The sequence below is a fragment of the Penicillium concentricum genome, assembly GCF_028827145.1.
Source record: "Penicillium concentricum strain IBT 3081 chromosome Unknown utg000001l_segment0_segment0, whole genome shotgun sequence".
NCBI classification, from domain to species: Eukaryota; Fungi; Ascomycota; class Eurotiomycetes; order Eurotiales; family Aspergillaceae; genus Penicillium; species Penicillium concentricum.
Genome location: NW_026622754.1, coordinates 8,603,532 through 8,622,795, shown reverse-complemented (window position 1 = coordinate 8,622,795; position 19,264 = coordinate 8,603,532). Strand labels below are relative to the sequence as shown.

The 19,264-nt window shown below is 47.6% G+C and overlaps 7 protein-coding genes across 7 annotated transcripts; 4 read left to right on the top strand and 3 right to left on the bottom strand.

The window, feature by feature from the left end:
* Positions 1-341: 341 nt before the first annotated feature.
* Positions 342-2,503, bottom strand: N7517_003334 (uncharacterized protein; the record flags this gene model as incomplete). The annotated part of the gene is made up of 3 exons (XM_056721064.1): positions 342-907; positions 964-2,326; positions 2,378-2,503. The coding sequence occupies 3 exons, from the start codon at positions 2,501-2,503 to the stop codon at positions 342-344; spliced, it is 2,055 nt and encodes a 684-aa protein (XP_056585199.1).
* A 654-nt stretch (positions 2,504-3,157) lies between these two features.
* On the bottom strand, positions 3,158-3,836 carry nctB (negative cofactor 2 transcription regulator complex subunit NCB2; the record flags this gene model as incomplete). Its single annotated transcript, XM_056721063.1, has 4 exons — positions 3,158-3,277; positions 3,344-3,603; positions 3,729-3,755; positions 3,815-3,836. The coding sequence occupies 4 exons, from the start codon at positions 3,834-3,836 to the stop codon at positions 3,158-3,160; spliced, it is 429 nt and encodes a 142-aa protein (XP_056585198.1).
* Positions 3,837-4,686: 850 nt separating this feature from the next.
* N7517_003332 (SDR family oxidoreductase) lies at positions 4,687-5,601 on the bottom strand (the record flags this gene model as incomplete). The annotated part of the gene is made up of 4 exons (XM_056721062.1): positions 4,687-4,723; positions 4,773-5,149; positions 5,197-5,510; positions 5,562-5,601. 4 exons carry the CDS (start codon positions 5,599-5,601, stop codon positions 4,687-4,689), a joined length of 768 nt encoding a protein of 255 aa, XP_056585197.1.
* A 1,260-nt stretch (positions 5,602-6,861) lies between these two features.
* On the top strand, positions 6,862-8,221 carry N7517_003331 (NAD(P)/FAD-dependent oxidoreductase; the record flags this gene model as incomplete). The annotated part of the gene is made up of 2 exons (XM_056721061.1): positions 6,862-7,322; positions 7,372-8,221. 2 exons carry the CDS (start codon positions 6,862-6,864, stop codon positions 8,219-8,221), a joined length of 1,311 nt encoding a protein of 436 aa, XP_056585196.1.
* A 2,554-nt stretch (positions 8,222-10,775) lies between these two features.
* On the top strand, positions 10,776-11,466 carry N7517_003330 (zinc finger CCCH domain-containing RNA-binding protein; the record flags this gene model as incomplete). The annotated part of the gene is made up of 2 exons (XM_056721060.1): positions 10,776-11,076; positions 11,138-11,466. 2 exons carry the CDS (start codon positions 10,776-10,778, stop codon positions 11,464-11,466), a joined length of 630 nt encoding a protein of 209 aa, XP_056585195.1.
* Positions 11,467-13,436: 1,970 nt separating this feature from the next.
* Positions 13,437-14,539, top strand: N7517_003329 (non-structural maintenance of chromosomes element 1 family protein; the record flags this gene model as incomplete). Its single annotated transcript, XM_056721059.1, has 3 exons — positions 13,437-13,548; positions 13,618-14,228; positions 14,285-14,539. 3 exons carry the CDS (start codon positions 13,437-13,439, stop codon positions 14,537-14,539), a joined length of 978 nt encoding a protein of 325 aa, XP_056585194.1.
* Positions 14,540-15,603: 1,064 nt separating this feature from the next.
* treA (alpha,alpha-trehalase treA) lies at positions 15,604-19,063 on the top strand (the record flags this gene model as incomplete). Its single annotated transcript, XM_056721058.1, has 4 exons — positions 15,604-15,708; positions 15,770-17,482; positions 17,532-17,819; positions 17,870-19,063. The coding sequence occupies 4 exons, from the start codon at positions 15,604-15,606 to the stop codon at positions 19,061-19,063; spliced, it is 3,300 nt and encodes a 1,099-aa protein (XP_056585193.1).
* Positions 19,064-19,264: the final 201 nt, after the last annotated feature.

Here is a 19,264-nt window from a genome sequence, read left to right as displayed (position 1 = left end):
AAGCCGCTTTATTACATAATGCATCACATGATGCAGCCCAAGGCCTAGCCCCTCTGAAGTTTGATTGGTTGATTCTTGATTTAATGTTTTATAGTATGAATGAATATGAAATGAAGCTAAGTACTTAGGTTCATTGAAGTATTCTGACAAAATTATAAGAAAACGCCCCCAATTCCTACGCCTGCATCCTGAGATCGCTTTTCTACCTAGGATCATAGCGTGCATAAAACAAGAAAGAGATATTCCAAGACAAACCAGCAAATTTCGCCAAGAAGGTGTTCAACAACGGGCGAAGAAATGTGCGATAAACCAATATGAGTGTTAAATCACCGAGTCTGCAATTACAGGATGTATTCGTGGATTGCAGACGGTCCGCTCTCGTTGTACTCAACCCGGCTCATATAGCCCTTGCTGAGGCCCTGATCAACGACAAAGAAAACCTTGGCAGCCATCTGAGTGCCGAGGAAAACGGCTTCTTCCATTCCATGGCCACCCTGGGATGTGCCGGGCGCACCTGAGTTACCACCAGCACTGCCGCTGCTGGCGCCGGGAGCGTTGCTGTTGCCCTGGTCCTTGAAGTCTGGGAAATACTCAGGAAGCTTCAGAGTCTTGACGGAGGTTGGAGTTTGGGAGTGCCCAGTTGAGCGGTAGTGTGATACCATGCTGGGATCCATGGAGGGCGTACCGGGCATACCGGGATTGTTGTGAGTAGCAGCCACAAGGAGAGGGTTTACTCCATGTGCCGCAGGGTGGTACATCGGGCCAGGTTGACCCATAGGAGCGGGTGTGTTGGCGCCGGTTGGAAGGGGGGTAGTGAAGTTCGAAGGAATTTCAGACGTGAAGATGGTGGCGGATGGAGAAAGTATGAACTTTTGGGTGATGACAGCTAGCAAAGCCTGCGTGAAGCCTGTTTTGATGTTAGCGAAAAGACCTAAGTTGCAGATAGTAATGACAAAAAAATACCCTTGACCTTGCTCCCACATCCAACGATAATTAAAGAGTCCCAAAGCTCGCTTCGCTTTGTAGCATCTGGGACGGAAAGAATGGTGTGGTGAATCTGAGTCGCAATATCTTCCAGGATACCGCTAGTCAGGCGGTTTCCGTCCTTCGAGCGTGGCGAAGTCAAAAGGAAACGCTCAACACTGACTTCGATATCTCGAGTACGACGAACGTACTGCCGAGCACTGTGGGCTGCTGCCTTCTCTCCTTCCAACTGAACAAACTCCTCAAACTGGAAGGACGCTTTCTCTTTCTTCGAGTTAGGAAGACGAGCTCCCTTGGGGTCAACTGCGCCCTTCTTGGTAGTCGTCTTTTCCTTCTCGACATTGGCAAGGTATTCAGTGGGGTTGCCGCTGACAATCGCAGCGACATCGAGAACACCTTCATCCTCTTCGCCATTATCTCCCTCGATTCCTGTCTGAGTGCCATCTCCTGGACCACGCGGAGCAGAGTCATCTCCATCCGATCCGCCCGTCGAGGCAACAGCAGCAGGGTTAGCGCCCTGGCGTGCAGTAGCAGAAGACCCAGGCAGTGGGGTTCCCGAGGGCAGAATCTCAGTAATATTGCTTCGCTTGAGCTGCTCGCACATTTCTCTGGTAAATCCCTTCGGACCCAGCAGCTCAGCAAGACGATCGGTCATAGCGTCTCCACCACATCCCTCCAGTGCGATTCCCCTGCCGTGTTCGTTGACTGCGAAGTCGGTTACAGCAGTGACATCAACTTTGCCCTTGCCAACATCGACAACAGTGGCTGTAGCTGTACCATAGCCGTAGCAAGCCGCAAGAGCAGAGTCCATAAGACTAAACGCGGGTGCCTTGAACTTCTCAAAGACGAATTGAGTAATTGCTTCGCGATCGCGTGCAGACCAGACGGGCTGACCAACAAGCATAATAGGGGTGTGGAAAGGTGGGCTCAATGTATTGTAAATGTGAGTGAGCAGGGCGAAGAAACAGGGCCAGTCGACGATGCGCCCGTTCTCGATCGGATAGATTGCCCCTTCGTCCGATGCCGGGTCCTCCTCGTAGAAGACCTCTTCGATAGTCTTGGTTGGCTCCTCGTTATTCTGGGTATTTTCATCGGTCTTGACGGTGGTTTCGGTGGTTGGGGTACCATCGGGCTCAGCGTCCTTCATTTCCACATCCGCCTTTGGGGCCTCCGTGCCATTGTTAACCTTGACCACTTGGCGTCTCTCGTGAACACGGTAGGGCTCATATTCTCCCTTCTTCTCAGCAGGGAACATGCGAGTTGGGAACCGAAATCGCGCGGGCGTGAATGTTTCGGGCAGGCCGAGTTGCGCCAAGGTCATTTGTGAACCCGGCGCAATTAGCTAGACGAATGGGTTAATTTTGAACCAAAAAATACGAAGAAATAAACATACCAAGATATGCTCATCCTTAAAGGGAGGCATCGTGATCACTGGCAGTATATAGCGTTGCGACGAATGATGACTGCGCATGGGAGCTCCGCGATGGCTCGATTTGTGTTGGTTGCGCTTTCTTCCCATTGTGGTTTAGCGTGGTTTGGGCGGATCAAAGGTCACGTGCTGACGGAGTTGAAGTTGGACGGGGAAAAGTATTTCCGAGCATTTGGAAGCTTGGAAGTTCTGAGGCGACAAGCTTTGGAATAGCAAACTTCGATTCCAATACAGATGAATTTACTATTTAGAAATATCTGTTCAATAACCAATCAATTTACTATGATACTACATGGATTAAAAAAAACAGTTATGATATTGAAATCAGATCAAAATTATAGAATTGATTATGACATAACTATACAACAGTAGAAGATATGGCACAGTGCAATACAACATACATAGCCACATGGGCAGGATTCGTCTATGAGCCCAGCGAGAAAAGACCTCCAAACATCATGATGGCTGAAACACTTGTCTTGAATATACGTTGTACGCTGTTGAGGCTTCTAGAGAGAGGTGGTCCATGCTTGTAACATTCAAATCATATGCAATTAACCCATGCATTGTGCGCTTTCGCTTCATTAGATAGTATATCCTGCCCACAACCCATCCTCTCAAAGCAGAGGAAGGAAAAAAATCAGAAACCATTGAGGAAAAAAACTCCAGACCCACATATCCGGTGGAACACACAAAACGCCATCATCCTTTTCACTCTATGACCAGCACGAGTCTTAGGTGATTCTATTCCGGGACAGCATGGTATTTGTCAGTTGCTGACCGGAAGAGCTCCTGTTGTTGCCTTAGAAGCTCTTCTTCAGTCAGACCACTTTGCTCCATCTTGCTCTGCTTCTTCTCTCGTGACTATAAGATAACAGAGGTCAGCATGCGCTTCAAAGTGTATCAATTCCAAGTAAAATGTGAACATACCTTCAACTGCTGCTTGTGTTCTTCAGCAACAGCGAGTACATCGGCGATGTAATCGCTGAACCCGAGATCCCGTAATGCCTTCTCCACATGCTCACAAGCGATAGTCTTCTTAGCCTCCTTCTCGCTGATATCGTTTGCTTCGGAGGAGATCAAGGTGATGAATTCGACACAGCATTCCATGAGCAAGTCGCGCGCATCCTTGGAAAAGGTCTGGCCGGAGCTAGGTGGTAGAATCTCGGTAATAATCTTCTGGACCGTCGCTATCACAGAGTTACGTTAGCACATGCGAGCAAACGCGTATGTGAAGTCACAAATGCATATGCGGTGATGCGGCAAAGAGCCTCACAAAGAGCTATACATATTCACAAGGGTCGTTGCACAATACCTTTAGGCAGCGATAGGTCATCGTTTGCTATTCACCTACAGGTCAGCATGTTGCGCGTAGGCGGCCAAGATCTAGAGACCACTTACAGTTAAATTCTCGGTCAGACATAGCGAATCAGGTGATCTGGTGACAGGCGAATAAAGAGCAAGTGCCAGATCTCAAGGGAGAGGCGCAGAATAGGATGCTTTAATTTCTTTGATCTTTTGCGTGGGGCTCAAAGTTTCAAGGCCCATCGCAGGCGCGCGACGGAGTTAAGTACAATTTCTTGCCGGCAGAATTCTACCGCTTTCAACCACATAAAATGCGCTGAATTTTTTCTCGTTTTTACTTCTTCTTCATCAGTCCTCACTCTCCTCCAACTACCTTGGAAAGAGTCCTTCAAATGAGATCGACTCTTTCCAAGGCCAATCACTAATGGTAAGCTATTGCTCGAATCCCTTTTCCCAATCTCTATCATGATGAATTTATTGTGTTCGCCCCTATCATACATTCTATGGTGACCAAACCTGTCCTAGCCAAACGGACTATCTGATCTATATCAATTCTGCCTATTTGCATCTCACTTCATCTGTTTGAAGCTGTTGCTAACTTTGTTGAAGAATCCACAGGAAACCAACTTCGTTATTGTAGTTTAGAACTCGTTTCTACTTGAATCACATTCACGGAGCAATATCGGGAGGGATGGGAGTCTTTACATCTGTATTTAAAGGTACGCGCAGAAATTTTTTGCTATATTTTCAGTTCCAATTACATGATGTATACCCTTACATTCCATGCTAAACATGAAGGTGTGCTGCACCTAATGCTTATAAAATGTATTGCTTTTCATCTTTCGACTGACTTGTAAACAACATTGTCTCAATTCTTGCACTCATTGTTCTATGGCGATCGTTACTGACTTGCTATAAAGAATACAGATATGAACACGAAATATACATAATAGCTATCAATGATATTCTTATTCCTGGAAAGCCTCAAGCTCCTTGCTGTTCCATCTGCCAAATATTAGTATTTCTCGCGTAATCTGAGTGGGATAGGACATACGAATAGAAACCACCGCTGATTTCCTTCGGCGCATCAAGTACCAACTTAGCCATGACATGGCCGGGCTGCTCAGGCTTGAGGAGCTTGCCAGTCTCGTGGGCTCCAGTGAACTTGGAGTGCATTTCGGCATCCAATCCTGTAGCATGGTCCTCCCGCAGAGCGCGCTGCATCTCGGTGTCGACCATACCAGGCCTGATAGAAACAGTGGTGATTTCGGGTTCTTCGGCACCTAGGCTCATGGCGAAGTTGTTCATGGCGGCTTTAGTGGCAGCATAGAGACCCCAACCACGGTAACCGGTGCCGGTGGCCGCTGCACCAGAAGAGGTGAAGATCATTTTTCCCTTGGACTCACGGAGAGCCGGGAGAGCCGCCTTAGCCTAAGTTCTGTTAGTAATGCATGGTAGATTTGATATAGGTCGCGTACAAAAGCAACAAAGCTCATAAAGTTGATATCAAAGCCTTCCTTCCACTGCTGCACATCAGCGTCGGCGATTTTGCCGATCTGGCCTAGGACGCCGTGGTTAAGGACCATTCCATCAAGCTGACCGAAGGTCTTGATGGCTGTGTCGACGGCCTGTTGGGCAAGAGAAAAGTCTGCCAGGTCGCCATTCAGGACTGCCACCTGTTTGCCGTATTGCTCCTTGAGCTTTTGGAGGGGTTCAACGCTGCGGGCTACCACCACCACATTGTGGGATTGGGGTGCTGTGAGCAGATACTTGGCCACGGCAAGACCGATACCTAGGGGATGATGTCAGTATATGACGGCTCAAAGAGCTCGAGGGCTGGTACCTCTTGAGGCTCCAGTGACAATGATGGTCTTGGCTGCCATTTTGATGAATGCTATAGTGGTGTTAGTAATATGAAGCTTCCAGTAGAAAAGCAACCCCGCGTCAAATAAAAGCTAGACAGAATGATGAGTTCGGATGATAGCAGCAAGAAGCGTGCTTGGCAGCAGGCTTCAACATAGCTTTGTATGCTAAAAGACGATGCTGTTGGGTTGAGGAATTAAAGGTTCCATGAACATGAGCTCTGGTCGGGAGGATATGGGCGAACGAACATGACTGTAAAGCCAGAAACTCGAGAATTGGCAAACTGAGATCTGGATAGCTGGTATAACTTACTTTCAAATATATCAGACGTCTTGTCGAATATCAATTATGATAAAGAATGATAGAGACAACCTTGGAAAGCGCGAAAGGTTTAGTGCGCTTATTTGTACCTTCCCATGACAGCTTGGCCGAGAAGAGACGCTAATGCATAAATGAGACTTTGCTTTTTTGGGCCTGTAATACCAATACTAGTAATTAATATTAATAAATTACCAGTATGGTAGCTTACACCTTACTCGATACTTTATTGACTGTATGTATTTGAAATAATACCGTATATAATATTGGCATTAGCGTCCCTGTTCGGCCAGGCGTGGTGGGATAATCTCGGAAAGTTTCCCGTCCCGGGCCCAGGTGTAGACGTCATGTACACCTTTTATTATACACGTATATGGAATAGAACATCTAAGAATATATATTTGAGCTGTAGTACAACATTTGAAGTCATCGTTTGATTTGCAATAGCAAAATAGGAGATTGAAGGGATCATCCACAGGGGTGGTTTCCTCAATAGCTCTCGGACTGTGATCTCAAAATCATATTAACCTTAAAGCATAAATCTGGTTATCAGATGGAAAAAAAATCTATTAATATATACATATGTACTCCGTACATAAAATGAAGCCGTACTCCGTACATACTGAGTACAGCGAAGCAAATCGAAGATATAGCCGTTACCGATTTCAGAGAAGCGATCCGAGAGATCCACTTTTGATAGGAAATAGATGAACGATCGCTCAAAAGAGTCAACTTTTGCGATGAGCCCTTCCCCTACTGTGCCAAGTCATGGAATTCCTCCCCGCGACCCCATCCCACCACTGGCACATATTCCCGGCCCGGTGTAAAGGAATCCGGAAAGGAAAATCATAGATTACCGAGGAATATAAGCTTGAATGGTCCCGCCTGCGAACATCAATTGCTACCCACACTTCATTCCGACAATCTGCGTTGATAAGCGTGTTTGATTATACACAGCCAGCATGTCGACCGTCATCCTTGGAGGAGGCATCATTGGAGCCTCAATTGGGTACTACCTATCTGCCAACCAGCCAGAAGGCGAGATTCACATCATTGAGCAATCCCCAGAACTATTCACCGCAGCCTCGGGATATGCCGCGGGTTTCTTAGCCAGAGATTGGTTCGAGCCATCTCTTGCACCCCTTGGTGCCATGTCCTTCGACTTGCACCATGAACTCGCCACAGCGCAGGGCGGGGACAAAAAGTGGGGATTTATGAAAGGAACAGCATTCAATTTGGACACCGTTGCTCAACGCAAGCGAGGCGGTCCCCGCGGTGACGATTGGTTGCGAACGGGCACTAGTAGAGCAGAAACCGCGGCTGGATCCGAGGATACTACTCCGGTTGAATTTCCGGAATGGTTGACTATGCAGAAAGAGGGAATCCTGGAGAAGATCAGCCAGGGCGATACGGTGGCTCAAGCGTGAGTATCAATCCAAGTGTTTCGTGGATCATTTGCTGATTTTCCTCAGGGATCCATTACGGTTGAGCCAATTCCTCATTGACGGTGCCATCTCCCGAGGCGTTAAGCTTCATAATCCAGCCCAGGCCATCGAAGTGGTCAAGGATGGAAACGGCACCATTACCGGCGTCAAAATTGTGTCTTTGGTTTCCAACAAGGAGTCAATCATCCCGTGTACGAATCTTGTTCTGAGTATGGGACCGTGGACACCACAGGTCCTCAGAGATCTATTCCCCTCCTCTCAGGTATCATTTGATATAACGCCTTTGGCTGGCTATTCACTGGTTGTTCGATCCCCTCGGTATACAATGAAGCACGAGAGAAATGTTTACCGTGGAAGCAGCCATGCTGTATTTACCACACACCCTCCGTCCTGCGGATTTAGCCCCGAGATCTTCCTCAGAGAAGGCGGAGAGATTTATATCGCTGGTCTCAACAACCCCGGGATGAAACTTCCATCTTGTTCTGCGGATACCAACCAGCTTTTTGATCCTTCCGAGATGCAAAAACTTAAGGATGTTGCTGTTCGTTTAATGGGAGATCTTCCCAAGGCCACAAAGGAGGCGACCGACGAGGTAGCGAACACAGATGACTTGGAGATTATCCGTGAAGGGCTGTGCTTCCGCCCAGTGGGAAATACTGGTGTTCCCACAATTGGAAGAGTTGGAGATTACTCTTTGGGCGGAGTGAAAGCAAACCCCAAGGGAGGCGTCTTTATAGCCGCTGGGCACGGCGCGTGGGGAATCTCTTTGAGCCTGGGAACTGGAAAGGTTGTTTCTGAGATGATCAAAAAGCAAAAACTTTCAGTGGATGTGAGCGGCTTGGCTGTTCAAGACAAAGTTCCTAGTTCCAAGCTGTGATGTTACAATATGAAAGAGCTATAGATATACTTTCCCTGAGGTCAGCAAAACAAAACCGTAGCCATGTACTTCTCCTTTAATTTCATCGACTTCATACTATTCGAGACTTACATCGAGATTCTCGAACTTGATTTCCCGAACTTTGACAGCAAAATCATTCCATTGCTCTGCCCTTCGACACCACAGAGAATCTTTCCTGAGCCAAAATGCGAACTGCGTCTGCCCATGAACACGCGTGGCTATCTATGAAGGATAAGTCGATTTTAATTATACCTTGGAAGATATTACAACCTTCATGTCATCAACTTTGATAACATTGGTTCAAAGGCCTCGTCATCAACCACACTGGCAAAGACCATAAAAATCTTCTTCTGGTACTACAGTGAAACAAACTTAACTACCATCCTCCCTTTTCCTACAGATGTTTTGGTCTACTTTAGCAATATCATTCTGACCCAGGCTATCTTTCGCTGGCTGGGTTCATGCTTTCTCCTGTGTCTTACTTCATTCTTTTGCTCTTTGTTATTATCTCGCTCGACGGACGCAGAGGCAAGTCTAGTCTTATCCGTCCCTTAATCTAACTTATAGTAGCAAATATCCAGCTCACACTGTCCAGCCTAAGAACGAGAATAAACCAAAGACCTCTAATTGACGTCCATCACAAATCAATTTAGCCCCGGCTCTGCACCTAGCACTAGAAAGCCTGAACGCAAACGTTACTGAACACGTCAGAGGGACCCTGCAGCCACCCGCTAGGGCTTGAACTCCACCACAAACATATCATTTGACAGCGCTAATCGGCCCAAATATCAATGACAGCCACGAAGACTGACCGATGTTGTTAACACCAGCCCTTATGCAACCAACACCCTCAGAGGAACCGACCAAACCAATTAGGCCCTGATGTGATCGCTAGGGCAAGATCCGGAACACTGTCACAGGTTCTATCAGAAGCACCTATACTCGTTATGTTAGCTCACCTTTCTTCCTATTTCTGTCCTTCTTCTCATCCACTTTCTTTTTCTTTTCTTTCTCTTTCTTTTGACACAATTTTTCATTACAATTGTCATTCTTCGTCTCGGACTTCGCTCATGATTCTATTGGGTACACAAGTCTACAATTGAGTCTTACTACATCTGATCTAACTTACGATAGTGAATACCCAGTCCGCACTGCTTCGAAAACGAATGAGACCAAGCAAAGCCATGGCCCTCTGACTTACTGCCTTCTCCAATCAATATCTGCCCCGTTCTACACCCACCGCTAGAAAGTCCAGAAAGAAACCAAAACCAAACAAGCAGGCAAGCCGTCACCGTCGCCAACAATTCCAATTCCACAAAGCAAGTCAAAAATACCCATATCTGCTGTCGAAACTTCCACCTATAAAGGAAGGATCTTCTGGGTGTAGAGAAGAGCAGAACCCAAAAACAACCTCACCATGCTCAGAAAATGGAAAATAATTATACATACATTGAGAATGTTTACCAAGGTCGATGAAAAAATTCCCATCAGGGCTAATTACTAGGCGTCCACCGGTGTATAATGGTTGCACCATAATATAGGGTAGTCAACTCCAAAGAGCAGCATAAACACTACAGGCAGGAATAGAGGAAATCGCCCGCCTTGGTAGCAAGTGATACCAATCACCCTCTTCACGTTAATCCGAACTTCTTAGAAAAATAAACAGACATTCTTATCCCCAGGAAAATGTCTGTTTACTTCTCAAGAATTCTGTGTTCACGTGAGGAGGTACCACCTGTTACTAAGGCGGGCGATTTCCTCTATCCCTACCTATAGTGTTTATGCTGCTCTTCGGAGTTGACTACCCTATATTATGGTGCAACCACTATACACCGGTGGACGCCTAGTAATTAGCCCTGATGGCGAAGTTGTTCATCGACCTTGGGTAAAGTCCTTTAATGTATGTATGAATCTATAATGAGTGACGAGCCGACTTGTTCAGACTGGAATACAGAAAAGGAGAAGACACCTACGTTTAGGCAAGTGAAGGAGACTTCATTTACGAAAATATAGTAACAGATTCCTACAGAGAGCTCTATAGAATACATCTTCAACATTATCAAGTTCTTTTTCAAGTCTTAAGATATTTTTCATCCTTCCTAGTGCTACAGCTAATAGGAAAAATATAACTAGCCGTGAAATATACAATATATGTGGTAAAAAACGTGAAGAATAGCTTTACTACATACATACATGTAGGTATGTACAGTGGGACCTCCCAAGTATTAGACCCTATTTTTGTACCTTCATATACCGCCCTGTACACGAGGGTACAAAATATCGCCTAATACTTAAGGGGTCCCACCGTACCTCGGAGAATAGATAATCCGACCGGGCAGCTCCCCAGGTTTAGTCATCAGTTATTCGCGCCACTCGAGCTCTCCAGAAACTTCAGGCATCAGATATCACCCAGCTTTCAAAGCAACTTTGCCCTTCTTTCATTTGTGCCTGTGGTCTCCCGCGAACCGACCCTCTCATCTCACCCTTCCTCAAATCCTTGCCAGCCAAAATCAGAGCTTGACAGCGAGCAGCCATGGCCAACTACCTTGCATCCATCTTCGGTACCGAGCAGGACAAGGTCAATTGTTCCTTCTACTACAAAATTGGCGCATGCCGACACGGTGATCGCTGCTCTCGCAAGCATGTCAAGCCTTCGTACTCGCAAACCATCCTCATGCCGAACATGTACCAGAACCCGGCCTACGACCCCAAGAACAAGATGAACCCCAGCCAGATGCAGAACCACTTCGACGCCTTCTACGAGGACGTATGGTGTGAGCTGTGCAAATACGGCGAGATCGAAGAGTTGGTCATCTGCGACAACAACAACGACCGTAAGTGGTATTCTCTTTGTATTATTTGACTCTCTACTAACATCTGGTCTCGCGACAATAGATCTCATTGGCAATGTTTACGGTCGATTCAAATACGAAGAAGATGCGCAGGCGGCATGTGATGCGTTAAACTCCCGTTGGTACGCAGCGCGACCCATATACTGCGAGTTATCACCTGTCACGGATTTCCGAGAAGCCTGTTGTCGTCTCAATAGCGGTGAAGGCTGTGTACGAGGGGGCTTCTGCAATTTCATTCACCGCAAAGATCCTTCACCCGAGCTTGACCGCGAACTCCGACTCAGCACCAAGAAGTGGCTGAAGGAGCGTGGCAGAGATCCCCGCAGTGCCAGCCGAAGCCCTAGCCCCGAGCCCGCCCGGCGGAGATACTAGTGGTGTACCGCCGCCCTTGACTTTCTTTCTCATTGTTGTTTCACTACATTTGATCCTTTGGCGTTCGGCGATATCAGTCGGTGGTTCGATTCCACTTTCCTTTGCGCAGCGGCGCATCTAGGGCATGGGGTCTCGGTCTTTACCTTTGTTGATTGGCATTTGCAGTTATGATATCAGACTTGCGCGAACAATAAAACTCACAGCTAGACTGCATGTACAAATCTTGCTCAGTAATTCCCTTTGTGTATTTTAGTTGAAGCCGAATCCGGTACGTTGACCAGCACCCACTGAGTAATATCGGTCAAAGAAGCTGATTCAAAGGCACAGCATTGAAGAATCGCTTTCTAGTAAATTCACATAAGCCATTGTCTGATAATTGCAATTCCCTTGGGCCTCACCTGGGCATTACTATCGAATTACTAATATTTCCACAAAATCACACGCAAATAAAGCACGTTGCCTTGTAAGCATCGAATAATAAACTCATGGATTGTACATACTCGATACGTCTCTTTTTGGTATACCACATTATTACAATCAATGGTTCTTTCCATCATCTGGCGATGGTATCTCCGCAACGAAGATATTGGAACCGATTTCCTGTGACGCATTATGAGGAGGGATGCTTCCCGAAGCCTCTGCAATCTTGTGGGTCGGGTCGCTTGCTTCAACATCTGCAGCTTGTTGCATTCCCCGGCAATGATGATCCGACTGGTCTTTTGGAACAGATTTGTATCGCACCTCCCTTAAATCACCCAATCCAACTTGCTGGCGTGACTTCCTCTTCTAAATAAGAAGGTGACCGGCTCCAATAGCACCGGCGCCTACAACACCTCCAACACTACCACCTGCAATTGTACCAGCAGAGGTCGAGAAGTCGGAACTGGATTCGATTGGCTTTGCAGTGGTCGTGCCCGCAGCTGTAGATCTCGTGGAAGTTGCTTGATGTTTTGGCTTTGAGACCGAGGTTGACGGCGGACGCGTCGTATGAAGAGTGCATGCTCATGATCTCGTCGCCTCTCTTGGTAATATTGAGTCACCAGAGTGATGTCCCATCTTCGGGCTCTCCGAATGTTCCTACGGTATACCCGTTTGACACAAAACTTGTGCTATCACCCACATAGTCGGTCAGGTCGGCACCTGACCATGTATACCTTTTGACTAGTCAGACTGAGCATGCCTCTAGGTGCTTACCACCTGGCTAAATGATTTGCGGTTCGCCTAGGCACTGCCGCCCTGCATCTTGATCCCTACCAGCGCGTTTCCCATGCTGATGCTAGTCATGATGACCTCGACAGCACATTTAGGGCTATAATGTCTAGGCTATTAGGACCATGATCCCATCTACCACGTAGTTAATCATAGATACAACCTTATGCTCTAGAAAAAGAGTGTCCAGCCCTAGTATCGTCCGACTTAACTATGTAGGTATATCTATAGACTATAGCATAGTTCGAGCATATACTCCGATGGTGGAAGCTCCTGCCACTTACATAGGACCAACAGCGTGATTATATAAATCTACGGACCGAAATAGCAGAAACTGCACCAGCCGACTCTGTATGTTCCTACCTCCATGAGGCCTGAGGTAAATTGAATCTGTTCAAGGGTGGGTGCCCGAGGCATGAAATAACTAGTTGTTGAGATGTCTGATACCTGTTTGCTCAGGTCATCCTAACCAAGTTCAAATGTCCTTTTCCCTGGATCTTTATCCAATCTGACTAGGAATAGTAACTGTGTTTCCTACATGGTTTTCTCTTCGTTTTTTCCAAGGTTGGTGGAAATAAGATGCCTCAGGAATAAACAAATTTACTAAGCTTCCTTATCGGACGTTCTTATCTTTCTTTCATCTACAGCCACGCGAGCGCGTGGAATCGCGTCAAAGCCAGGGCTTCATTGGCACAAAGGATCTCGAACTGAATGATATTGCGAACTCCGAAAACCCCAGACCAGAAGTCATCATTGAAAATATGTCCGAATACGACGACAGCAATCGTGCCTTTCTCCAGGCGTTCATGGCACGCTCATCCATGACCTTTGAAGATGCGCAACCCATTCTAGCTGCGATATTAACAATATGTGGTACTTGACTCCTGTTTAGTCCCCGTGTCATGCCTGGTGGTAGTTGCTGACGTTGAAATTATCGAGCAGAGGGGCGAACAGTTGAACCCGAGGAGGTCGGGGAAGACCAATTCTCCAACTTTATCTCGGCCGCCAACAACGCCGTGTCACCTTTCGACCTCGAAATCAGAAGCTCACTGCCACAAGTCCTCCAGCCAGCTCAGCCAGATGGCTCAACAGCACCACTAAAGCGAGTGTATGCGCTTGTAAATACCACGAGTGACGCTTTGACACAACTCGCGACCACTTATTCCCCGGACGAGATTGCATTTCTCAAGCGCTTGCTTGACTACATGTTTGTCACAAATAATACACGAGTATGTGAAGGAATGGTAGCTTCACAAATGCAAGCCGTCCAACTCCATAAGGCTCCGTCTAGCGAACGGCAATCTACGAGCAACGATTCAACACAAATCCAAACCGCAGCAGTACAGTCATTGCGTATGACCCAAGCAGAAACCATGATTATCCACTTGATTGAAGAGGGCTGGTTGCAGAAGAGCCCGAAGGGCTATCTCAGCCTCACACCACGAGCGCTGATGGAGTTGCGGGGCTGGTTGGTCTTGACGTATAACGACATCGATGACCGACCTATAGAGCGGATCAAGTTTTGTGCTGCTTGCAAAGATATTATCACCGTGGTAAGTATACTTGATCCCTAGTTAGTATGAAACAGACCTGACCGAGATACTTTTAGGGCCAACGCTGCGAGGACCATGGATGCAATGGTCGGCTCCATGACCATTGCATACGCAACTTCTTCCGCATGCAACAAGCAGAGAAATGCCCCGTGTGCAAAAAGGACTGGCCCGGTGATAGATTCGTGGGTGAGAGAGCGCTCACTGTGCACTCAAGGTCAAGCAACGCCGTTCCAGAGGAGAGGGAGTCATCGCCTGCTGCGCCTAGTGCCCTTGGCGAAATTTCCGAGGAGGAGAACGACGAGGAAGTATAAACATGATAATCGCCGGCGTGGCAGATAAGACCCGCCTTGAGTCCAAACCTGTTTGACCAAGCGTTAGTACGACACGTGTGTCCGCACCATGGACACGCCCGTGTGAATAGCAATGAATGAATGACAGCGGAAAATATCGAGCCAGAATTGCTGTCAGCTGATTTGAGGTGACATCCAAAACGATGTTCCGCCTCGCGCCTCGACCCCATTCCTGGGCTCTTTGACAAGGCTCAACCTTCTATTTTGTTCCAAAATGTAAATACTGAAGATCATGTGCAGAGAAGGGTCAATCCACTAGGGACCAGGTACAAACATGATCCGAGATGACCTATGAAATTAAGTCAAATAACTTAAGCATATCCTAATACCTAGGTATATCCCAGCTATCGCCTAAAATGGAGAAGACGAGTGTTGATAAATAGACACCTGAGGCATCAATATCTCCCACCAACCTTGGGACTTCAACCTTCCATCCTTTGAACCATCCCTTCTAAAGTTCAACAAAGAATAATAATTCTAATACTCCTACCCCATAACTCAACAATTTCAAAAGGGATTTGTCGGACAATTTACGAATGGAACCAACTTCCCCACAAAATCCCCCTCGCACCCAACCTTCTCTGCACGCGATGACGACGATCTGGGACGAGCCGGTCCCAACCCGGGCAGGTCTTGGCCGTGAAGGATGCCGACGGAGACCAAGCTTTCGGTCCTCCTAACCAATACAAGCCAATATTACTCCATATATACTGCCACATTTGTGGTTGCCCCCCCGCATTTCCCGGTTCTCCGGGGGTCCGGTTGCAGGACACACCCGTTTTACATAGTAAGCCGCCAGCCTCGTACGACATTTTCCCCCTTGGCTGATGCTAGGCCTCCACTTATGACTAGAAGGCGTATAATCAACTGAGAACAGACTGTATTTCCCCACATTTCGCCGTTCATAGCTACTCTGAGCGATTTTGAAATTATTGTGCCTGGATCATCTCATTTGTTGCTGAGTTAGGAAAGCGCCGTTCAATTTCTATCTTTCCTTAAAACTCGCATTCCTCCCTCCTTTCCCCATGTATATTGCCGATCGCTTCTTCTCATTCCACTTGATTTTAGGTGATTTATTCGAGAATCTGATCTGGTTGGCCAAGTGGTGTAACTGCGACATGCAGTTCAAGGTTGGTACTTTTGTACCTTTATACCCGCATGCCCTTCCCAATCGTCTAACACTCTGCTTAGTCCTTCACATGCGCGGTATTACCGCTACTTCTGAATCTTGTCAGCGGCTCTCCTGAAAGTCGTACCGCAAGATGCCTTAGAGAACACACAGGCTCCAACTCGACAACGAGCTTCAGCAAGAATGTGTATCAGACCGGCTTTGATGGCGTGACCTGGGACGAAGACAAGTGGCTTCTGAGCACAACCAACTTGGAACAGGGCCGCTTTCAATCTCGAGGATCCGTGGCGAACGGATATTTGGGTATCAATGTTGCCAGTGCGGGTCCTTTCTTTGAGATTGATAGTCCCCATGACACCAACGGCTGGCCACTTTTCTCCAGACGCCAGACCTTTGCAACGGTCAGTGGGTTCTTTGACTCGCAGCCTACCACAAATGGCAGCAACTTTCCCTGGTTATCCCAGTATGGAGATGACAGTGTGATTAGTGGTGTGCCTCACTGGGCGGGAATCATCTTGGATCTTGGCGATGATACCTATTTGGATGCCAAGGTCGACAATAAGACCATCTCTAATTTCCGAACCACATACGACTTCAAAGCAGGCATCTTGGTCTGGTCTTACAAATGGACGCCTCGGGGCAAGAAAGGATCGTACCAGATTACCTATCGACTTCTCGCGCACAAGCTGTACGTCAATCAGGCTATGGTCGAAATGGAAATTATCCCCACCACAGCGTCGGATGCGACCATCGTTAATGTCATCGACGGAGCCTGTGCAGTGCGCACCGACTTTGTGGAGGCCGGGGAAGACAATGGTGCAATCTTCTCGGCAGTACGACCGAATGGGATTGCTAATGTCACAGCTTATGTATACGCAAACCTCACTGGGTCACCAAATGTGGATCTCTCTTCGCGAAAGATTGTCTCCGACAAGCCATATGTTCACTCCAACAAATCGTCTATTGCGCAAGCCGTGGATGTGAAGTTCAAGCCTGGTCAGATAGTTCGCGTCATCAAATATGTCGGAGCTGCCTCTACGGATGCCTTTGCTGATCCAAAACAAACGGCCAAGGAGGCTGCCTCCGCCGCGATGAGCAATGGCTACACCAAGTCTCTTCGAACCCACATCGCCGAGTGGGAAAATGTTATGCCCGAAGCTTCTGTTGACCACTACGCGTTCCCCAACGGGACATTGCCTGCCGATAGCCACATCATTGATTCTGCAGTAATCTCTGTGGCCAACACTTACTACTTGCTGCAGAATACTGTTGGCAAGAATGGAATCAAGGAAGCTGCGGGAGCACCAGTAAATGTGGACAGCATTTCAGTTGGTGGCTTAACCTCTGACTCCTATGGCGGCCAAGTCTTCTGGGATTCAGATGTATGGATGCAGCCTGGTCTTGTTGCCTCTCATCCAGAGGCATCCGAGCGCTTCACCAATTTCCGAGTCGCCAAATACGCCCAAGCACAAGAGAATATCAAAACTGCTTTCACTGGATCTCAGAACCAAACACATTTCAGTCCATCAGCTGCAATCTTCCCCTGGACCAGTGGCCGTTTTGGTAACTGTACCGCCACTGGCGCTTGCTGGGACTACCAGTATCACCTGAACGGAGACATCGGAATTTCCTTGGTTAACCAATGGGTCACAAGTGGTAATACAAAGCTATTCAAAGAAGAACATTTCCCGATCTACGATTCGGCGGCTACTCTCTATGCTGACCTGCTGGTTCGAAACGGGTCTTATTGGACATTGACCAACATGACCGACCCTGTAAGTTTGGTGCCCATTTCTTTCAGCATCCAAAACTAACATAAAGTAGGATGAGTATGCCAACCACGTTGATGCAGGTGGCTACACAATGCCGCTCATGGCCGAGACTCTCCGACATGCCAACGCTTTTCGTCAGCAATTTGGACTCGAAGAAAATGCCACTTGGGATCAAATGGCCGACAATGTCTTGGTGCTTCGTGAAAACGAGGTGACTCTTGAGTTCACTACCATGAATGGAAGCGCTGTGGTCAAGCAAGCTGACGTGGTTATGGTCACCTATCCCCTGGGTTATACTGCCAACTACACCAGTCAAAATTCGCTGAATGACCTGGACTATGTGAGTATTGACTGCCGAGAAAATAAAACGCCAAAGCTAACTAGATACAGTACGCAGGCAAACAGTCTCCTGATGGCCCTGCCATGACCTGGGCTATCTTTTCTGTCGTCGCAAACGAAATGTCGCCTTCTGGCTGCTCAGCATACACATATGGGCAGTACTCGTATAAGCCTTATACCCGCGCGCCGTTTTTCCAACTGTCGGAGCAGATGGTGGATGATGCTACCATCAATGGAGGCACGCACCCAGCGTATCCATTCCTGACCGGTCACGGCGGTTCTAACCAGGTTGCCATCTATGGCTACCTTGGATTGCGACTAGTAGCAGATGATATCCTTCATGTGGATCCGAATTTGCCTCCTCAGATTCCATACCTGAAGTATCGTACCTTCTACTGGCGGGGATGGCCCATCTCGGCGTGGTCAAACTACACACACACGACTATCAGCCATGCCACAGGAACTGCTCCACTGGAGACTGCTGACCAGCGATTCGCCAACAAAACAATCACCATTCACTCTGGCCCAGAAGTCGATGCCATCATTTATCATCTCCCTCTCAAAGGCTCTGTTGTCATTCCCAACCGACAGAGTGGAACAGAGAACACCGTGACAGGCAATCTCGTACAGTGCCAGGCTGTTTCCTCTTCGGATGCCTTTGAACCTGGCCAATTTCCTATTTCGGCAGTAGACGGCGCAGCCTCGACAAAATGGCAGCCCTCACTGGCCGCCGAAGTAAACTCTGTGACGGTCTCCTTGGAAGATGAGGCCGGTGCTATGGTATCGGGCTTCTACTTCGATTGGGCGCATGCACCCCCAGTCAATGCCACAGTGATCTTCCACAATAAGACACTGGAAGATCCTGCGATGGCACTTTTCGCCCCAGCCTCCGACTACAAAGTTGTTCACAGCCTGACAAACATCATTCAATCGAATCCATACGATCCTGAGACCACAAACCTTGATATTATTGCCATTCCTACCGGAAACACAACAAATGTGACTTTATCATCTCCCGTGCCAGCAGCGCGCTATGCGTCTCTGCTTATTGTGGGAAACCAAGCACTTGATTCTGTTGATGTGGAGGCCAAGAATGGAACTGGCGCGACTGTTGCCGAGTGGGCTATTCTCGGACAAGGAAAGACTCGCGTTCCTTCGGACACCAAACCTGCCAATAAGAAGATGAGATTGCGTGCTGCAGCAGCCCTATCAGATAGGGATGCCTTTATGCGTCGGCGTGGGTAGATTTATTTTCTAGCTTTAGAGGCTGATTGATTTGCCCTGAAGTTCTGGTTTTCATCGAAGAACCCAACGAAGAGACTCTGTTGTAAATATTCTTCATTTCTATCTGATTCTCTACCAGCACTTCTTCCTATACAAATTGAATGTGCTCTAAAGTGTGAAGTTCGAATTGTAAATTGTGATAAGTTGAAGATCGCACCTATT